The sequence below is a fragment of the Tetrahymena thermophila genome (assembly GCF_000189635.1).
Source record: "Tetrahymena thermophila SB210 genomic scaffold scf_8254779, whole genome shotgun sequence".
Lineage (NCBI taxonomy): Eukaryota > Ciliophora > Oligohymenophorea > Hymenostomatida > Tetrahymenidae > Tetrahymena > Tetrahymena thermophila.
Window position 1 is genome coordinate 35,468 of NW_002476537.1, and position 15,829 is coordinate 51,296.

General features: G+C 25.7%; 4 protein-coding genes across 4 annotated transcripts; 2 read left to right on the top strand and 2 right to left on the bottom strand. All coding sequences in view use genetic code 6, as the record gives it.

The window, feature by feature from the left end:
- Positions 1-423: 423 nt before the first annotated feature.
- TTHERM_01026240 (phytanoyl-CoA dioxygenase PhyH) lies at positions 424-1,671 on the top strand (the record flags this gene model as incomplete). Its single annotated transcript, XM_001030723.2, has 2 exons — positions 424-942; positions 1,228-1,671. The coding sequence occupies 2 exons, from the start codon at positions 424-426 to the stop codon at positions 1,669-1,671; spliced, it is 963 nt and encodes a 320-aa protein (XP_001030723.2).
- A 356-nt stretch (positions 1,672-2,027) lies between these two features.
- On the top strand, positions 2,028-4,626 carry TTHERM_001026242 (hypothetical protein; the record flags this gene model as incomplete). The annotated part of the gene is made up of 11 exons (XM_012795968.1): positions 2,028-2,070; positions 2,214-2,326; positions 2,382-2,431; positions 2,638-2,727; positions 2,861-2,953; positions 3,159-3,251; positions 3,369-3,458; positions 3,673-3,762; positions 3,818-3,907; positions 4,162-4,251; positions 4,536-4,626. 11 exons carry the CDS (start codon positions 2,028-2,030, stop codon positions 4,624-4,626), a joined length of 933 nt encoding a protein of 310 aa, XP_012651422.1.
- Positions 4,627-5,551: 925 nt separating this feature from the next.
- On the bottom strand, positions 5,552-15,154 carry TTHERM_01026260 (SIT4 phosphatase-associated family protein; the record flags this gene model as incomplete). Its single annotated transcript, XM_001030725.3, has 4 exons — positions 5,552-12,011; positions 12,181-13,417; positions 14,144-14,386; positions 14,626-15,154. The coding sequence occupies 4 exons, from the start codon at positions 15,152-15,154 to the stop codon at positions 5,552-5,554; spliced, it is 8,469 nt and encodes a 2,822-aa protein (XP_001030725.1).
- TTHERM_001026261 (hypothetical protein) lies at positions 15,155-15,559 on the bottom strand (the record flags this gene model as incomplete). The annotated part of the gene is made up of 1 exon (XM_012795969.1): positions 15,155-15,559. The coding sequence occupies one exon, from the start codon at positions 15,557-15,559 to the stop codon at positions 15,155-15,157; it is 405 nt and encodes a 134-aa protein (XP_012651423.1).
- Between the last annotated feature and the right edge of the window lie 270 nt (positions 15,560-15,829).

Sequence of the window (15,829 nt, forward strand, 5' to 3'; positions counted from 1 at the left end):
CCTCTTTACTTAAAATGTAAATATTTTTTAAGTTCAATTTTTTTGCTTCATTTTGTTACTCTTATTTTTATAATAGCATGTAATTTAAGAAAAATAAATAAAGTATAAGTTAAGCAAGCACACAACATTAATTTAAAATAGTATCATTTGATTGGTTTAGTGACCCTAAATTAAAATGTTAAGTCTTTCAATTTTTTTAGGGGTTTCAGAGATTTAGGGGGAATAAATGAAGTAATAAGAATATAAATGAATAAATTGCTTTGTAATATTTTTTAATTTAACCAACATATCATTTATATGTGACTAAAACTGCAATCAGAAAAGACACATAAATCATTTATTACAGATTAATTCTTTATTAAAATTAACTTCAGAAATATCTTAAAAAAGCAAGTTTAATAATAAAAAAAAATAGCTCATAAAATGTTGAAAATCGCAAAATCCTTTAGATTAGCATCTTTTTCTTTATTTGGCAAGTAGAAGATGTTCATAGCTACCAGCTCATTTGACAAGGTATTCACTGAGAGACACGTTAAAGAATATTTTGAGAATGGTGCCACCTTAGTAGAAAATGTCTTAACTGAGCAAGAAGTTGATTAAATGATTGCTGAAACTGAAAGACTCGTCAAGCAAAATGATATTTTCAAGAAAATCGTTTACTTTAAGAGTGGTGAAGACTCAAGAGGGTTAGACTTTATTGAAACTGGAGACAAAATCCACTTTTTCTTTGAAGAAAATGTATTCGACAAGAATGGTAATCTCACTGTACCAAAGGAGCATGCCTTAAATAAAATTGGTCATGCTATGCACGATCTCGATCCTTTCTACTAAAAGTTCTCTTATTAACCTCTTTATAAGTACATTTTACAATAGATTAAATACCAAGCTCCTTCCTTGGTTTAAAGCATGTACATCTACAAAAATCCTAAAGTTGGAGCTCAAGTAATATTACATTGTTATTTCGTTAATTTAGATAGAAACAAACAAACAAATAAATAAATATCTACTTAAAACTTAGGCTATTTAAATACAGCAATGGTTTTTTGTAAAGTTGTAGATTAAAAGCGCTTAATAAAAATAAAATGGCAGAATAAATTTTAAAAATTTAGTTTTAGTTGTCATTTTAATTTCTAATATTAAAAAACGATTATTTCTTTAAATTAAATCTTCTTAGTTCTCCTTTATGATTAGCAAAAGAATTTATTATAATTTTAATATTGATAATAGGTTTGTCCTCATACTGATAACACCTACTTGATCACTGAACCCAAGTTAAGCTGTGTAGGATTTTGGTTTGCTTTGCACGATGCTACTAAAGAAAACGGATGCATGTGGGGAGTCAGCGGAAGCCAAAAAGAATCTACTAAGAGATTTATGTACAGAAACGCTGCTGGAGATGATGTTTTATATGAAGGTGAAGAAAAGAAATATGAATTAGAAAAGGCTGTTCCCTTAGAAGTTAAAAGAGGCTCTATGCTCGTATTCAATGGAGACTACGTTCATTATAGCGAACACAATAAATCAAAGTACCCAAGACATGCTCTCACTCTTCACTTTGTTGAAACTGCTAACAATATTAAATGGCACTCCAGAAACTGGTTGCAAAGAAACCCTAATCTCCCTTTCTTAGACTACAATAAGCAAGTTGAATAACTTAATGGAAAGATTTGAAATAAAAAAGGAAAAGAAACAAAAAAACAAGCTATAAAATAAAAAGCAAAAAATAAATCAACATTTCAAAACACCAAATAAAATATATTATATAAATAATTAAACTTTTAATAATATTCATAAACAATAAATTATTCATCATACTTATTCTATGATTTTTTATACAATTTTATCAATTTTGTTTAAGATAAATTTAAATCAATTAAAATTTTTGAGTCGCTGAATAATTTTTTATTTTAAGATCAATCAGAAACAGATTCTGGCGAGAAATTTTAAATATCTTTTTTAAGTACTCATATATAAAACATTAATTAAATTTTTTCATCAATATTATATCAAATTTATTAACATTTCAAATGTCCACTGTGAACTTTTTTCTATATACTACAACCACTCAAGGTGACAAATAAATATTTTAGAAACATTTACTAATTTTTTTGATTATACAAAAACTTTTCAAAATTTAATCTTAATTAACAAAGATCTTAATTTATGAGAATTTACAGTATTTTATTTTTTAATATAAATATCATAATATAAAGATGCGTATTAATTTATATAAAAGGTGAATACTTTAATAATTAGTAAATAAAACTAAAAAGGTGTAAAAATAAAAATGATTTAAAGGACAAAATAATTTAATAATGTTAAGGATGTAATAAATTAATTTACTTTCTTTATTTGAATTTATTTTATTTTATATTAAAAAGTTTTTAGAATCTCCTTTGTCATCTCATACTTATCTTGAGTTAAATCTTAGGTATAAAGAAATTAAAGAATAAATAACAATCATTTAATTTAATTCATTTATTTGTATTACTTTTGATTTTTTAACTAAAAAAATATATTTAAGATTGCTAAAATTATTTAGTATTTTAAAAATTTATTTATTTATTAAAAATAAAAATTTTATATTTCAAATATAATTTTTGCTTTATTTATTTTCATTTTAAAAATATAATAAAGTTAGAATGAAATTTCATAGTAAGACTTAATAAATCTAAGCTTTGCTTTATCAAATTGTGTTGATCTCATCTCTTTAAATTTAAATCTAGAGTAAAAAATTATTTGCTAAATATATTAATTAAGTATTTTTTTTAACTTAACATAATTTTTATGTTAAAAATTATTATTTTAAAATTTTCATATCATTCATTAATTTAAAAAACTAATAAATATTTAATAAAAGTAAAAATAAAATGAGACAATAAGAAATATCTGTTTTGTGTTAAACATTATTCATCAAATTTACAAATCTCACAACTCTATCGATTAATCTATAGTAAAAAATTATTTTGGCATTATTTTTCAAATTTTAAATATATTTTTTGACTTTAGCATAAGAATTTTAGCTTAGCTTTATTCTTTTATCTTTTGTTATTAATTTAATTTAAAATTGTTTAAATTAAATGTTTGTTTGACTTCTTTTAGATATTTTAATTTTATTTTTCTATCAATTAACTAATACAATCTAAAAATAAAATAAGACTTAACTAAATTGGATCATAAGGTGCTTAAGATTTAGCTAATTCTTTGATATAATGTAGCAGTAGCCTTTAAAATTTGACTCTTAACCTTTAGTAATAAATAGAAAAATTTATAAGGATATATTTACTTTTACAGCTTGATTTTTATCATAATGATTGTAATAATTATGGTTATTTATTTACAAATTTTAATTTTAATCACTTGAAAAGATTAAACTATATTGGAGTTCAAGGTGTTTTAAGCTTAGGAAATGCAATAGAAAAGTGTAGCAAACTAATAAATATAACCCTTGGTCTTTAGTAAGTTTATTTGTTAATTATTAATTAAAATTTTGACTTCTTAGTTAATTTCTTCAAAATTCCTTTTAAACAAATAAATTTATTAAGTTAAAAGTATTTAATTTAATAGTATAATACTTATTAATTGAAGTTATTTTTGTGCTCTTAGATTTTTATAAAGCTTTAACAAGATTAAAAATTTTTTGTTTTTGTTAAATTTATTTTATTTATTAAGAGAGAATTAAATAGGTGAAGAAGGTGCCAAAAATTTAGGTTGCTCTTTAGAAAAATGTTCTTATCTTTAAAATTTAGTGCTTAAACTTTAGTAACAATTATAATTAAATATTAAGTACTTATCTCAAGAAACAAATTTTGTAAAGTTTTAATAATATTAGAGATACAGGTGCTAAAGATTTATGTTTTTACATTGCAAAAATTACTAATCTCTCAGCTTTGAAACTCAATTTATAGTAAAAAAATTATTGCTATCCGATTTCTTTTTTTTAATTCAAATGCTTATTTATTAATTATACTAAATTTATCGTAAATAACAAATTACTTTCTATTAATTTAGCTAGTTTCTTGATAACTTTGTTATTTTTCTACATGCTAATAATTTATTTTTTTAAATATGAATACTTTTAATTTTTTAATTGTTTAAATGAAAATAATTAACTTTTGTGTTGTTATAAATTCTTTAAATAATTGAATAATTAATAAAAAGTTTTAATATGATTACAGACGAGGGCATGCATAGTTTGATTTCTTGTTTATAACAAAGCATTAATCTCTCCATATTATCTCTTGATCTCATGTAAAAATTAAATAAGATTTTTATTCTAATTATTCCTTTTAATTTTTAGTTTATAAGGTTTTTTATTATTAATTTAATCTTTTTAATCAATCATTCATTTAAAATTTTTCAATGCGCTATTAAAAAAAGATAGCAAATAATTAATAAACTCTTTCAATATTTTAAAATATCTGATTTATTAATTATAAATCCTATTTATCATTGGTAATAAATACAATAATAGAAAACGATTGAATTTTTAGTTTGATTTAATTTTTTATAATTATTTTTTAATGTTATAAAAGTGGTAATCTGATTAGAGAAACATCAGAAATTAAATTTAAGAGCAAAATTATGAAGATGAAGAGATTAGTTAAGAAAGAAACCTTGTTTTGATTAAAAATTAAAAATTTTGTCTTTATTTTGAATGAATGACTTAAAAATTAACTTGTAAAAGTTTTTAAAATTTATGCAAATTAAAAATTTATATAGATTATAAATATATGTATAGAAGTTAATTAAAAACTATTCAAAGTAAAAAAAATAACTTTTAATTTATTAAAATTTTTGTACACTTTTTTTATTTTCACCAGATTTATTAACACTAAAAATTATATTGAATAAAGTGGATAGATATATTAAAATATATTTTATGAATATTTAATAAAGCATAAAACATAATAAATAATGAGAAAAGAATAAAAATAAAGGTAATAAAGATATGAATTAATCATATGAATTTATTTATTATTACTATAAAAAGCATTTCACAATGAAAACACAGCTATTTCACATATAAATGTAATAATTAATTATAATATTTATATCTAAGAAAAAATAATTTTTCTATAAACTTACTGTGTTTTCAGCTAGTATATATATATAAATGTTTGTTTCTCAATTAGTTATGGCAAATAGGAATAGCAATATTTTATTCAACTTTGTTTACTTACTTAGTTACTTATTATTGAACAATAAAAAGAAGTAAATTTTATATAGATAGATAGATTGATAGTTTCATTCATTCATTTATTGGTTTGTGCTTTGCTTGTATGCCATTTAAGCAAGATACTTGTAAAGTTAAGTTAGATTTATTTTCACAAATATGATAATTTAACCGTATTAAGGCATAAATTTGATAATGATGCTATATTTACTAAATAACTAATTAATTAACTAACTAACTAACAAACAAAGAAAGAAAATATTGATTTAATTTGTTAATGTGTTATATTACTTTATTCATATTTTTACTAAGTTATTGAGAATATATTTTATCACAAATAAAATTATTGTTAGATTAAATTTTATTGAATGTTTTTCATTTTTTAAGCAATTAAATTAATTATTTGTCTTATTCATTCATTTACCTTGATTGTTTCATATTGTTTACTGAATTAGAATTTAGCAATTATTATTATTATTGGTTTTGTTGCTGCTGTTTAGCTTATTGTTGCATTTGCTACTTCTATATTTCATGTGGATCGTTTGGAGATGGTTTTTAAACAGTTGGCTTTTTCATGACGATCTTTATTTTTTTACCATTTAGCTCTTATATGAATTAAGAAACTGAAGTAGAAGAATTGATTGACATTTCATCAGCCATTTCTGAATGACTTGAAGATATATCGCTCTGCTGTTAATTATAGAAAGATCCATTTCCGCTGTATGAGGTGTAGTTTGTGCTTGTATTCTTTGCCTTATCGTAACTGAATTCATCACTATATTAAATATTTCTTTCGCTTCCACCAATTTGAGTATGCATTTGATGAGGAGGTTAAACACTAGAATATTAAGAAATTTAATTAGGATACATTCCTGCTTATTCCTTTCCTGTAGTGTATTTAGAAATAATTTGTTAGATTTCGTTATTGAGAAGAGGTTTGCTTGATTAATTGCTTAGATACTGTTGCTACTGTTAATTAACTTATTAGAAATTTGATGCACCATATTGTTACTATTGTTATTGATAGGAAGGATTTTGAGGAGAGTTGTTTTGAGATGAGTTAAATTATTTAGCAAATTAAGATTCAACAGGAAGTTAGTTAGACGGACTTTTATACATTATTTCAGAATGACTTAAAGGTCTTTATCTAGGTTATTCTATGTAGGTAGTTTAACTAAGTAGCTTATGGTTTAGCTCTTTTTAAGTCAGCTAATTATTTTGTGGCTATGAGGATATGGGCTACAAATTAGAGCTACTTCCAACTGGTGTTGATCCGTTTCCTGGAGTATTGTGTGTAGATTTAACTTGAGGGTTGCTAATGTAGTTCCTAAATTGCAATTGATTCTCTATTTCATTTTAATCTGAGTTATTTTAGAAATTAGCCTATCCATAAGATCCTCTTTGCTAATGCGAAGGTTAGGGAACTTATTTTTAATTAATGTAAATTGCAGACTAGTTAGCTCTTTGAGGTTATTAAACTTAATCACTGCTTTTGCTTGAAGAAGAAACATAATCAGAAATTTTTCTCTCATCTGTGTTATTGCTTAAGTCTATTTGAATTGTCTTTACTTATTATTAACCATAATATCCACTAAGCTTTAAGTTATCACTAATCTTTTTATATTAATCTTCAGGCTAAGTTATATTTTACTTTTGTGTTAATTAAGGTTGGCTGTAGTTATAATAGAGTAGACCTTACTATTATTGTGGAAGTTGCTATTATTGTTACTGTTATTACAACTAATTAAGTTATTATTATTGGTTGGGTTATTGATTAAGTTGTTGCTACTAAGCAAATTATTATTGCTATTATTTTACTTATTACTATTACTATAATTGTTAAATTTATACTTATTGGGGCTATTATGAAGAAGGATTTTGAAGATTTATCGTTGTATGGTTTGATTACTGTTGCTTGTTAATACTTTGTAAAGGTGTTTAACCAAAGATCTTACGATATTGTGGAGGTTGTTAATATGGTTATTGCTAATTGTTAGGTTATAATTATTATTGCTATAATTAACTTGGCTGCAGTGAAGTGCGAGGCTATTAGATATTGTATTATTCTGGTCCTTTAGATGAGGCATTCTTATTACTTTCTAATTGAGGATTTTATGAATATCTGTTTGAAGGAATTTGAGAGTTGTTTTATTGTTGGTCTTCACTTCCTTAGTAAGTGTTTGGTTAAATATAGTTATCAAATATACGCTAATGTTACTGATTATGAGGAGCATACTATGATTGCTGTTGTATTTGTGTAGGTTAACTCTAAGAAGAACCACTGATTCTAAATGGAGGCTACTACTAATTCGTTACACTAGTTAATGTTGTTGGTTGTGTTAACCTTCTCAAATATTCATTCGAAGAGTTAGGAGCACTAGTTTGAGTGTTAGAATTGATTGAAGATTGCATGAACATCTAGCTTGGCATAGGAGATTTATCTCTAGCTGATGAGCTGGCTTTGTAGTCATAAGGATCTTCTAAAAATTCTCCTTCTTATTAATTGTCCTTTCCAGAAAGTCTTCTACCACCATATCTCTAAAATGAGCTCTTTCTTTAAGGTGAGGATTTTCTATTTCCAAAACATGGAGAAGTGCTCTCTCCCTATGAACTGTACATATTTTTTTGTTAATCATTATCAGCTGCTCCTGATGAGCTGTTAGAATCTTCTGATTATTTATGAAGAGGAATTTTAATCTAATCTTTGTTGCCAAAGCATGGAGAATTAGATCCACCTTATTCTGAATTATTTTCTATATTCTTTTTAACTCCAGTATTCACAGTCAAATTAGTTTTAGCATTGTCAGAATTGTTAGCTGGAACAGAATTGTACTATCTAGGAATGGTCTAAACCAGATATTTATTTAAGTCGTTGTCATCTTAAGTCTAAGAAACAGAAGACTGAGTAAGTTGCTATGGTTAGATGATTTGCTTCTATTAAATATACTCTTGTTAACTAACAGGTTAGATTTTCTATATGAAATTAGGCTTTTCAGTATTTAAAATTTGTTGTTGCTTTTCTGGACTGAGCTCTTTGGCAGGTGCAACCAAAAGATTCATGCTGTGAAGCTTTTCGTTCAAATTTTTAGCTTCTATAATAGCCTTCTCTAAAGATATTTTTTATTAAAGAGAGTACTTTAAATGGATTTCGTAAAGTTTGTTCACTCTGTCGACTAGAAGTTTCTAAAGGAAATCTTGAATTTTCTTTCTAGCCTTCTATTCATCTAGTTCCTGTTTCATTTATCTCTCAATCATTTCGAATTCTGTTTAATATTGTAACTTCAACTCCTTTTCTTGACGCTGCTTATCCTATTCTAAGCCATCAATAGTAGATTCAAGCTAAAGTCTAGATCTTTCAGCTACTTCTAAGAATGTCTCTCTTATATTTTAACTGGTAATGATTCTTTATTCAATAAGTAATGTATTATCATCACTTATGATATCATAAACATTTTGCATATCTTTTATTTAAGCTTATATAAGCTAATAATCTTTGCTTGAGGAGAGCTTTTACTGAAGCAAAAAACTTTCTTATTCGACATATGATATCTTCTCTGCTTGTGTTATTATTTGGCCTTATTACAATTAACCTTAAATTTCTTGTTGCTAATTGTTTGAAATTAATTAAGTTTATTATTATTATTGTTGTTACTGTTATTAAAATTGTGAATTGGTATTTGTGTGAACTGATTTACCAATGATAGTATAATTACTTCCACCAATATTAATTGTTTATTAAGCCTGTTATTCTTAATTAATTGAGGTTTCGTGAGGATTTTATAACTTGAAGCTATATTATTAGTGAGCTGGAGCAGTAGAAGAGTAAGGATCTGCTGGTTTGAATTCTTATGGACTATTACTATTATTTTAAGGTGAGTTTGATTAGCTGGTAGAATTTTTTCCATACTTTTAAAGAAGCATTTGTTAAATAAATAGGCGCTCTTGCTGGCTTTGTTGCAGAAACTGAGATTTTTAAGTTACAGGAGAAACATTTGATTCAGCAGACTAAGTTGTGGTTAGTCTTATTTCTCCTAAATTAGATTATGCTGCATCGACACTTTGTGAATTTTGCTAATTTAATCTTTGAATAGAAGACGAATCTAAGCTAGTTCTTAAATTTTCTTAAAATTACTGCTTAAATTTCATAGGAGAAGATCCAAATGCTCTTTATGGATCTGCATTTCCTAGATTAGCACTAGAGCTCATGTCTTCTTTTAATCTAAAAGCATCAGAAGGTAATGATTTAGTTTAGCTATCAATTGTCTATTCTGATCCGAATTTCTTTTTTGACTGTTTAATGGAAGGATCGTTTTCATCATAGATTAAAGCTGGGATTTATCCTTCATCAGTTACCACAAGTTTATCTAGATTATTTGAAGGAGAATCTTTAGAAGCATTTATATTTTATGAAGGAGATCCTTGCTTCGATGAGGCTTTTTAATTATCTTAAACTTTGCTATAAGAAGTTGTTGTCTGAGTAGTTGTAACTCCTCCTTAAGTAATTTTTGTGATTATTGTAGTTTTTTGAGTTAGTGCTTCTTAGTCTTAAGGACTGCTTTAAAGACTGCTGGGTAAGCTTTGAGGTTATTACTACTCAGATTATTCTTTTTCCTTATTTACCTTTAATTCACCTGATTTTGCAAAGTTGTTATCTGAGGCTGGAGAAACATATTTCATTTCATATTTGAAGTTATTCAACGAATTCAAAGAATCGATATTTGAAATTTAATTTATTGGACTGTGAGATGTTTTAAGTATTTATTCAGCTTCCTCCTTATCGTATTCTCTGTCTAACTCTATGTTTATGGGCTCGTTGCTTGATTCTTCTTCTTAAAATACAAAAGTTTTGAACTCAGACTTTTCAACTTTAATAATGTGTTCATTCATAATATTATCATCTTTGTCTTATGAATTTTTAATTTAATTTTCACTTGCATTTTAGGTTTCTTTGTGGATTTCCTAAGATGTAAAAAGGGAAATCTTTTTATTTTGGACATTATGCTCAAATTATTCAATCAAAGGAGAACTCATTTACTATTGATTTTGCTTATTGAATAATACATATTAGTATTCTTAAACCCCTGATTCTTTCAAAAATTCAGCTGTATCCTTTTTGATATCCTTAATTTATTGCTTTTCTTCTGTCTCTATCTTTTTATCAGTTTCTAAAACTTCATTCTTTATCTCATCTTACACAGTTTCAGTATTTTATTATTGTAATTTTATTTCTTCCTTTTATTCCTATTACATAGCTTGAAGACCTTATTCTGATTTTACTTCTTGTTTTTGTAAATTAGAACTATCTTCTGTTTTTTATTCAACTTTATTATCTTCTTCTTCATCATCATCCTCTTAATCTTTTATAATTTCAATGTGCTATTCTTATTCAGATTCTTACTAGTTAGCTTCCTGTTTTAATTCAGTTTATTCACTTTGAATAATTTGTTCTTCTTTCTTGATTTCTATTTCATTATGATTGACTTCAATTTATTTTACATCACTAGAAACTTCGTCTTGACTAGAATCGTGGTCGTCTTATATTTTAATTACTTCTACTTTGTTATCAGCTTGCTCATCATCTACTTGTTGCTCCTCAACTTTTACTTCTTATTTAACTTCAGCTTTTTCTTCAATCTAATCTTAATCCTTGACCTCTTCATTTTCCTATTTCGTAGGTTCAGAAGGAATGAATTGATTGACATTTGCTTTCTTTGGTGAGAATAAATTTTAATCGATTTCTTTTTTATGGGAAGAGGGAGAATAGGAAGAGCTAGGTTTTTTCTAAAATCCCTTTTTTAAGTTAGACTCAGATGATTTGTTTCTATCTCCAACCTAAGCATTTGATATGGAGCTCATAAAATGATTAAGTCTCTCAGAAACAACCCCAACATTTTAACTCTCACTGTCTTGTTTATTTTCTTTTATCTCTGCATTTTCAAGTTCAATTATATTATTGGGCTTTTCTGGTGATGATTAAATAGGATTATTCTCCACAATTCCTTCTTGTTGCTTTACATTATCTTCTTTTTCAATTTATTCATCAGTGTTTGATTTAACTTAATTTTAAATCTCTTGAGGATTTGCCTAATCAACATTTGTGCCTAACTCTACAGAAGATTTTACTTTTGATTAATCTATTTCCTCATCTTCATTAAATCTGTCTAAGTTATTGGCAGAACTAACTTTATGGGCCTATTATTCTGTTTAATCTATTTCTTATTTACGTTCTTATATTTCATCACCATCATCTGCCAGATTTGAAGCAGCTTACTTACTGCTTTAATCTTAGTCTATACCTTACTACTACTCTTCATTATTATTATTTTATGCCTCTTCTACAATTTTCTCTTTTTAAGGAGTATTAAGATCACTCTCTGAAATATGTTTCTCTTCAATTAAAGGCTCTATAACTTTTCTCTCAATTACAACATCAATTTGAGGGTCTGTTCCTATTGGTTTTAAGTGTATTAGATGGTCTTTTTCCTCTATTTTTGAAGGAGAAACGATACTACCCTCAGGAGTTATAATCAATCCTTTTGTAGGACTGTATTTCTCCATTATTTCTCTAATTATCGGGTTATCGCTTATATAATTGTTATTGTATTAAGATGATTATTTTGTTGGATCAATTACATTTTAAGAGTTAGCTTAGTTTTCTTCTGTATTTTCAGAAGTAGGTTTATTTTTTTTAATTGAATCTTCCTCTTCTTCATCCATTTAAATGTCATCATCTAATTTTTTGCTGTTCATCTGAACAAATAGTACATTTTATTTTTATGAAGAATCTTAAAACCTGATTGAGCTTACTCCTAATGTTTAACTTGGTTGTGCATTGCTAAATATTAAAAAAATATTACTTCAATCTAAAAAATTTTTAATTTTGAATCTTAAAAAATAAAATTTCCTTAATTAAATAACATAAATAACAATATTTATTATGTTTAAAGCTCAAAAAAAGATAAAAGTTTTATTTTTTGTGTTTAATTTCAAAGTATTTTTTTTACTCTCCTTTAGCTGTTTGATTTTCTTCTTTTTTGGGAGTTTAGGATTCTTCAGATTTGCTTTTCTTTAACTCGTAATGCTTTTGTAGTTCAACTTGTTCTAAATAACTTTAACGTTGATTCATACGATCTGCAGCTTGTTGTCTCTCATATTCTCTATAGATAGCCATATCGTCTTCTCCTCCAGCTGTTTCAGCAGGGACTTGACCATTGATGTATTTGTTGAAATTACCTAAATCTTTGCATCCTCTTTCTTTATGGATATCAAGAGTAATTTCCATAAAATTAATCCATTCTTGATTATGCCAGTCAAGCATATCACTATTTTATCTGTTTTAAACCGATTTTTAGTAAAACTTTTCTATCTCATCTGCAATTTTAATTATGTAGCCGAGATTACCTTTAGTTGTACAACGATCTGGGTATTTAGCTTTATCAAAATAATAAAGAGTATCTCCAACATATGATATCATTTACTGTGTGAAATTTTAATCTACTAAAAGATGTTTTAAGTAAGCTCTTATCTTGCTTTTGTCACAGTTTTAGATAATAAATAATAAAATATTTAAAACTATTTAATGCAATATATTGTGCCACTCGTATTTAAAAAATAAATCCAGCATGTGTTGTAAAATCTTAGAGTTGACAAGACCTTCTTAAACACTTGGAAATTGAATTCTAATAACTTAATTCATAATTTCTATAATTTTCAATCTATGGATGCCCAAAACTGCTCTGGAGTTACCACCAGCTGCATTGCTGTCTTTACCAGCTAGAATATCTGCTAATGCATCAAAGCTACTGCTTAATGTCTTTAAGAAAGCCATGTTTTCATATTATTGTAACATAATCATGTAATATTCGGAACCTTCTGGGTAGCCACTAATGAATGAATTTGCATTGAATGCATAATATTAAGCAAGTGCTTGAATAATTTGACAAGCTCCGTTTTTTGCTCCATCGCTGCCATGAATCATGAATTTAAATATTTTCTCTACAGATTCTTCACTGCATAGATATTCAAGCATTTCTTTACCATCTTGGATCAAGTAATACTTAGAAATAATTTCAGTAAATATTAATGCTAAATTTTAAATCTCTTCTGAACAATACTCTCCGAATTTATCTATGAATTCACCAATTGCTTTTACCTTAATGTCAGTAAAATCTTTTAAAAATTCCTAAGTTTGAGAACTAAATTTATTGCTTTCTAGTATTAACAAAGTCTAAACAACTGAAGCTATTTTATTAAAATGAATTTTATATTTAACTCTAGTAAACAAATTCTATTTCAAAATATTTTTTATTATCAATTAATAAAATTTTGTATTTCTAGATTTAAATTATTAAAATTTTAAATATAAAAGACTATTCAAAAAAATTTATAAATACTTGAAACTTAATTAATAAATTTTATGTGATTGCTTTCGTTTTTTAAATTCATAGAAAAAAATAATTAAAAAAGTAGGTATGGTTGTTTGGTATTATATGGAGTGGTAGGATATATTGGCAAAATAAAATATCTTATGCATGAATTATTTGTATATTAATTAACTCAGGAATAAAGAGTGGTAAAATTTTTCAGTTTTAATGACAAATAAAAAGAAATTGATTAATTAGAAATTTTTGGGAGAAAGAAAATTCAAAATATTATTAAAAATTCAAAAATAAACTCTATTTAAGATTTAATTAATTGCATATTCAAATTATTTAGCACTAATTTCAAATAATTTGCATTTGTGTGATGACCCAAGCTATGACATACTTTTTTTTTTCTAATCAAATTTATACGCAAAATCAAATTACAAAAAAAGGACTCTTTCCGATTTTCCTTTGATAACATCATTCATGCTTTTGCTCCTTGAAATCCATTTATGAAATATTTTAAAACGAACTTTTTTGAAGCTTAATTTATTTATTTATCTCTGTGTGTATTTTTTAATTTGTTTTTTTTTTATTTATTTACCTATTGATTAGTTATTTATATGCCTAAACAGACCATCCAAAACTCCTTGAGATGTTAAAATGTATTCAATCATTTCCTAAGGCTTCATTTATACCAAGCTCAAAACTACCTTTGACCAGTAACCTGCTAATACTTCATTAATGCATGTGAGAGGCTCTAAAAACTAAAAGAGTTTATTCATAACTGGCCAACTAAATACCTTTTATTTTTTGGTAGATTTCTTTACTGATTCTTCTTTTTCATCTATTTTATATGTTAAAAAATATTGCTGTTTAATCTTGTGCACTATTTGCATGCTTTGCTTGATTTATTCAACTCAAAATCCATATTTATTTACTAAAAGCTAAGCAGTCGCTCCGATTATTTTTAAATTTTTAAATTATTTTTTTAAGTTCCTAAATCAGTAAGCGGATTATTTTATAACACTAAATATGCTTAACTTTTTTTCAAGCTTTGTAGGATGATTTGTATAAATATTTTACCTTAATTTTCTAATTCAATTTATGTGGCTGATGCTACTTTCTGCTGCTAATCGCTTTCCTTATCTTTATCCTATGCATCTGCTACAGATATTTCATTGTGTGAAGTGTCGCCATCACAACAATCATCATCCTAATCGCCAGAATTAGGTTTTACACTTTGGCAATTTGCTTTATTTTTTGTCCTGGTTTGATTAGAAGTCTCATCCTTTGACTCAACAAAGAACTGTGTCATTATACAAGCTGGTGTGCAATCAAAAATATCGGAACTAACTAAAGGATACTTAAAACATCTATCAACATCTGAAATATCGCTAGATTCTACAGATACGTATTCAACTAGCTTGAGAACTAACTTTTAATTGTCTCTAAAATAATCCAACAACTTGGGATTGCTGCGCTTAAACTCACTTATAAGATCTTCCTGATTAACTAATAGCTCATTTAGAACCTATTCTGAATTCCGATCAGGATTATTGTTCAAAATTTAATCTATTTTGTTGAGATAACTTTGTGTGTAAGAAGGCCACATTCAGATATATATCAATTATTGGACTGACTGACTGATTAATATGTTTGCTTTCACTCGCGCTTATCTATTTTCTAAAACACTTTAACTTTTTGAAATTAAAGATAACTTGTTTGCTTATTAACTTGCTTATATGCTTAGATGTCTGGTTATTAGCCACAACTAACCTATCTACTTGATACTCTCTTTAAAAAATAAAAATCTACTATTTGTATTTATAATTGCTTGCCTCTCTCTCTTTTGTTTGATAAGGATGCAATTTATATATATACTTTCTTTATTTTTTAATTCCTTTATTGATTGATTTGTTTGTTATTTTTTTGATTTCCTTTTTATTTTAACAAATAAAACAAACAAAAAATTAATTACTTAATCAATTAAAATTTGATGATTTGCTTTATTTAACATTCACAATAAATTAAACATACTGCTTTCATCAATATATTAATAACTATGTCTGAACAAACACATTAATATCTATACATACATTGATAAATACATAAATATATTTCTGTGTTTGCTATTAATCACTAAAAAATTGTGTTATTGATCAAACAAATCAACCAACAAGCCCTCTTGATAAATCGCAGTTATTCGATATTATTTTAATTTCTTGATAAACTATTTAATTTATAATAAATCACTACACTCTCTCTCTATCTATCTATGTGAATAAAT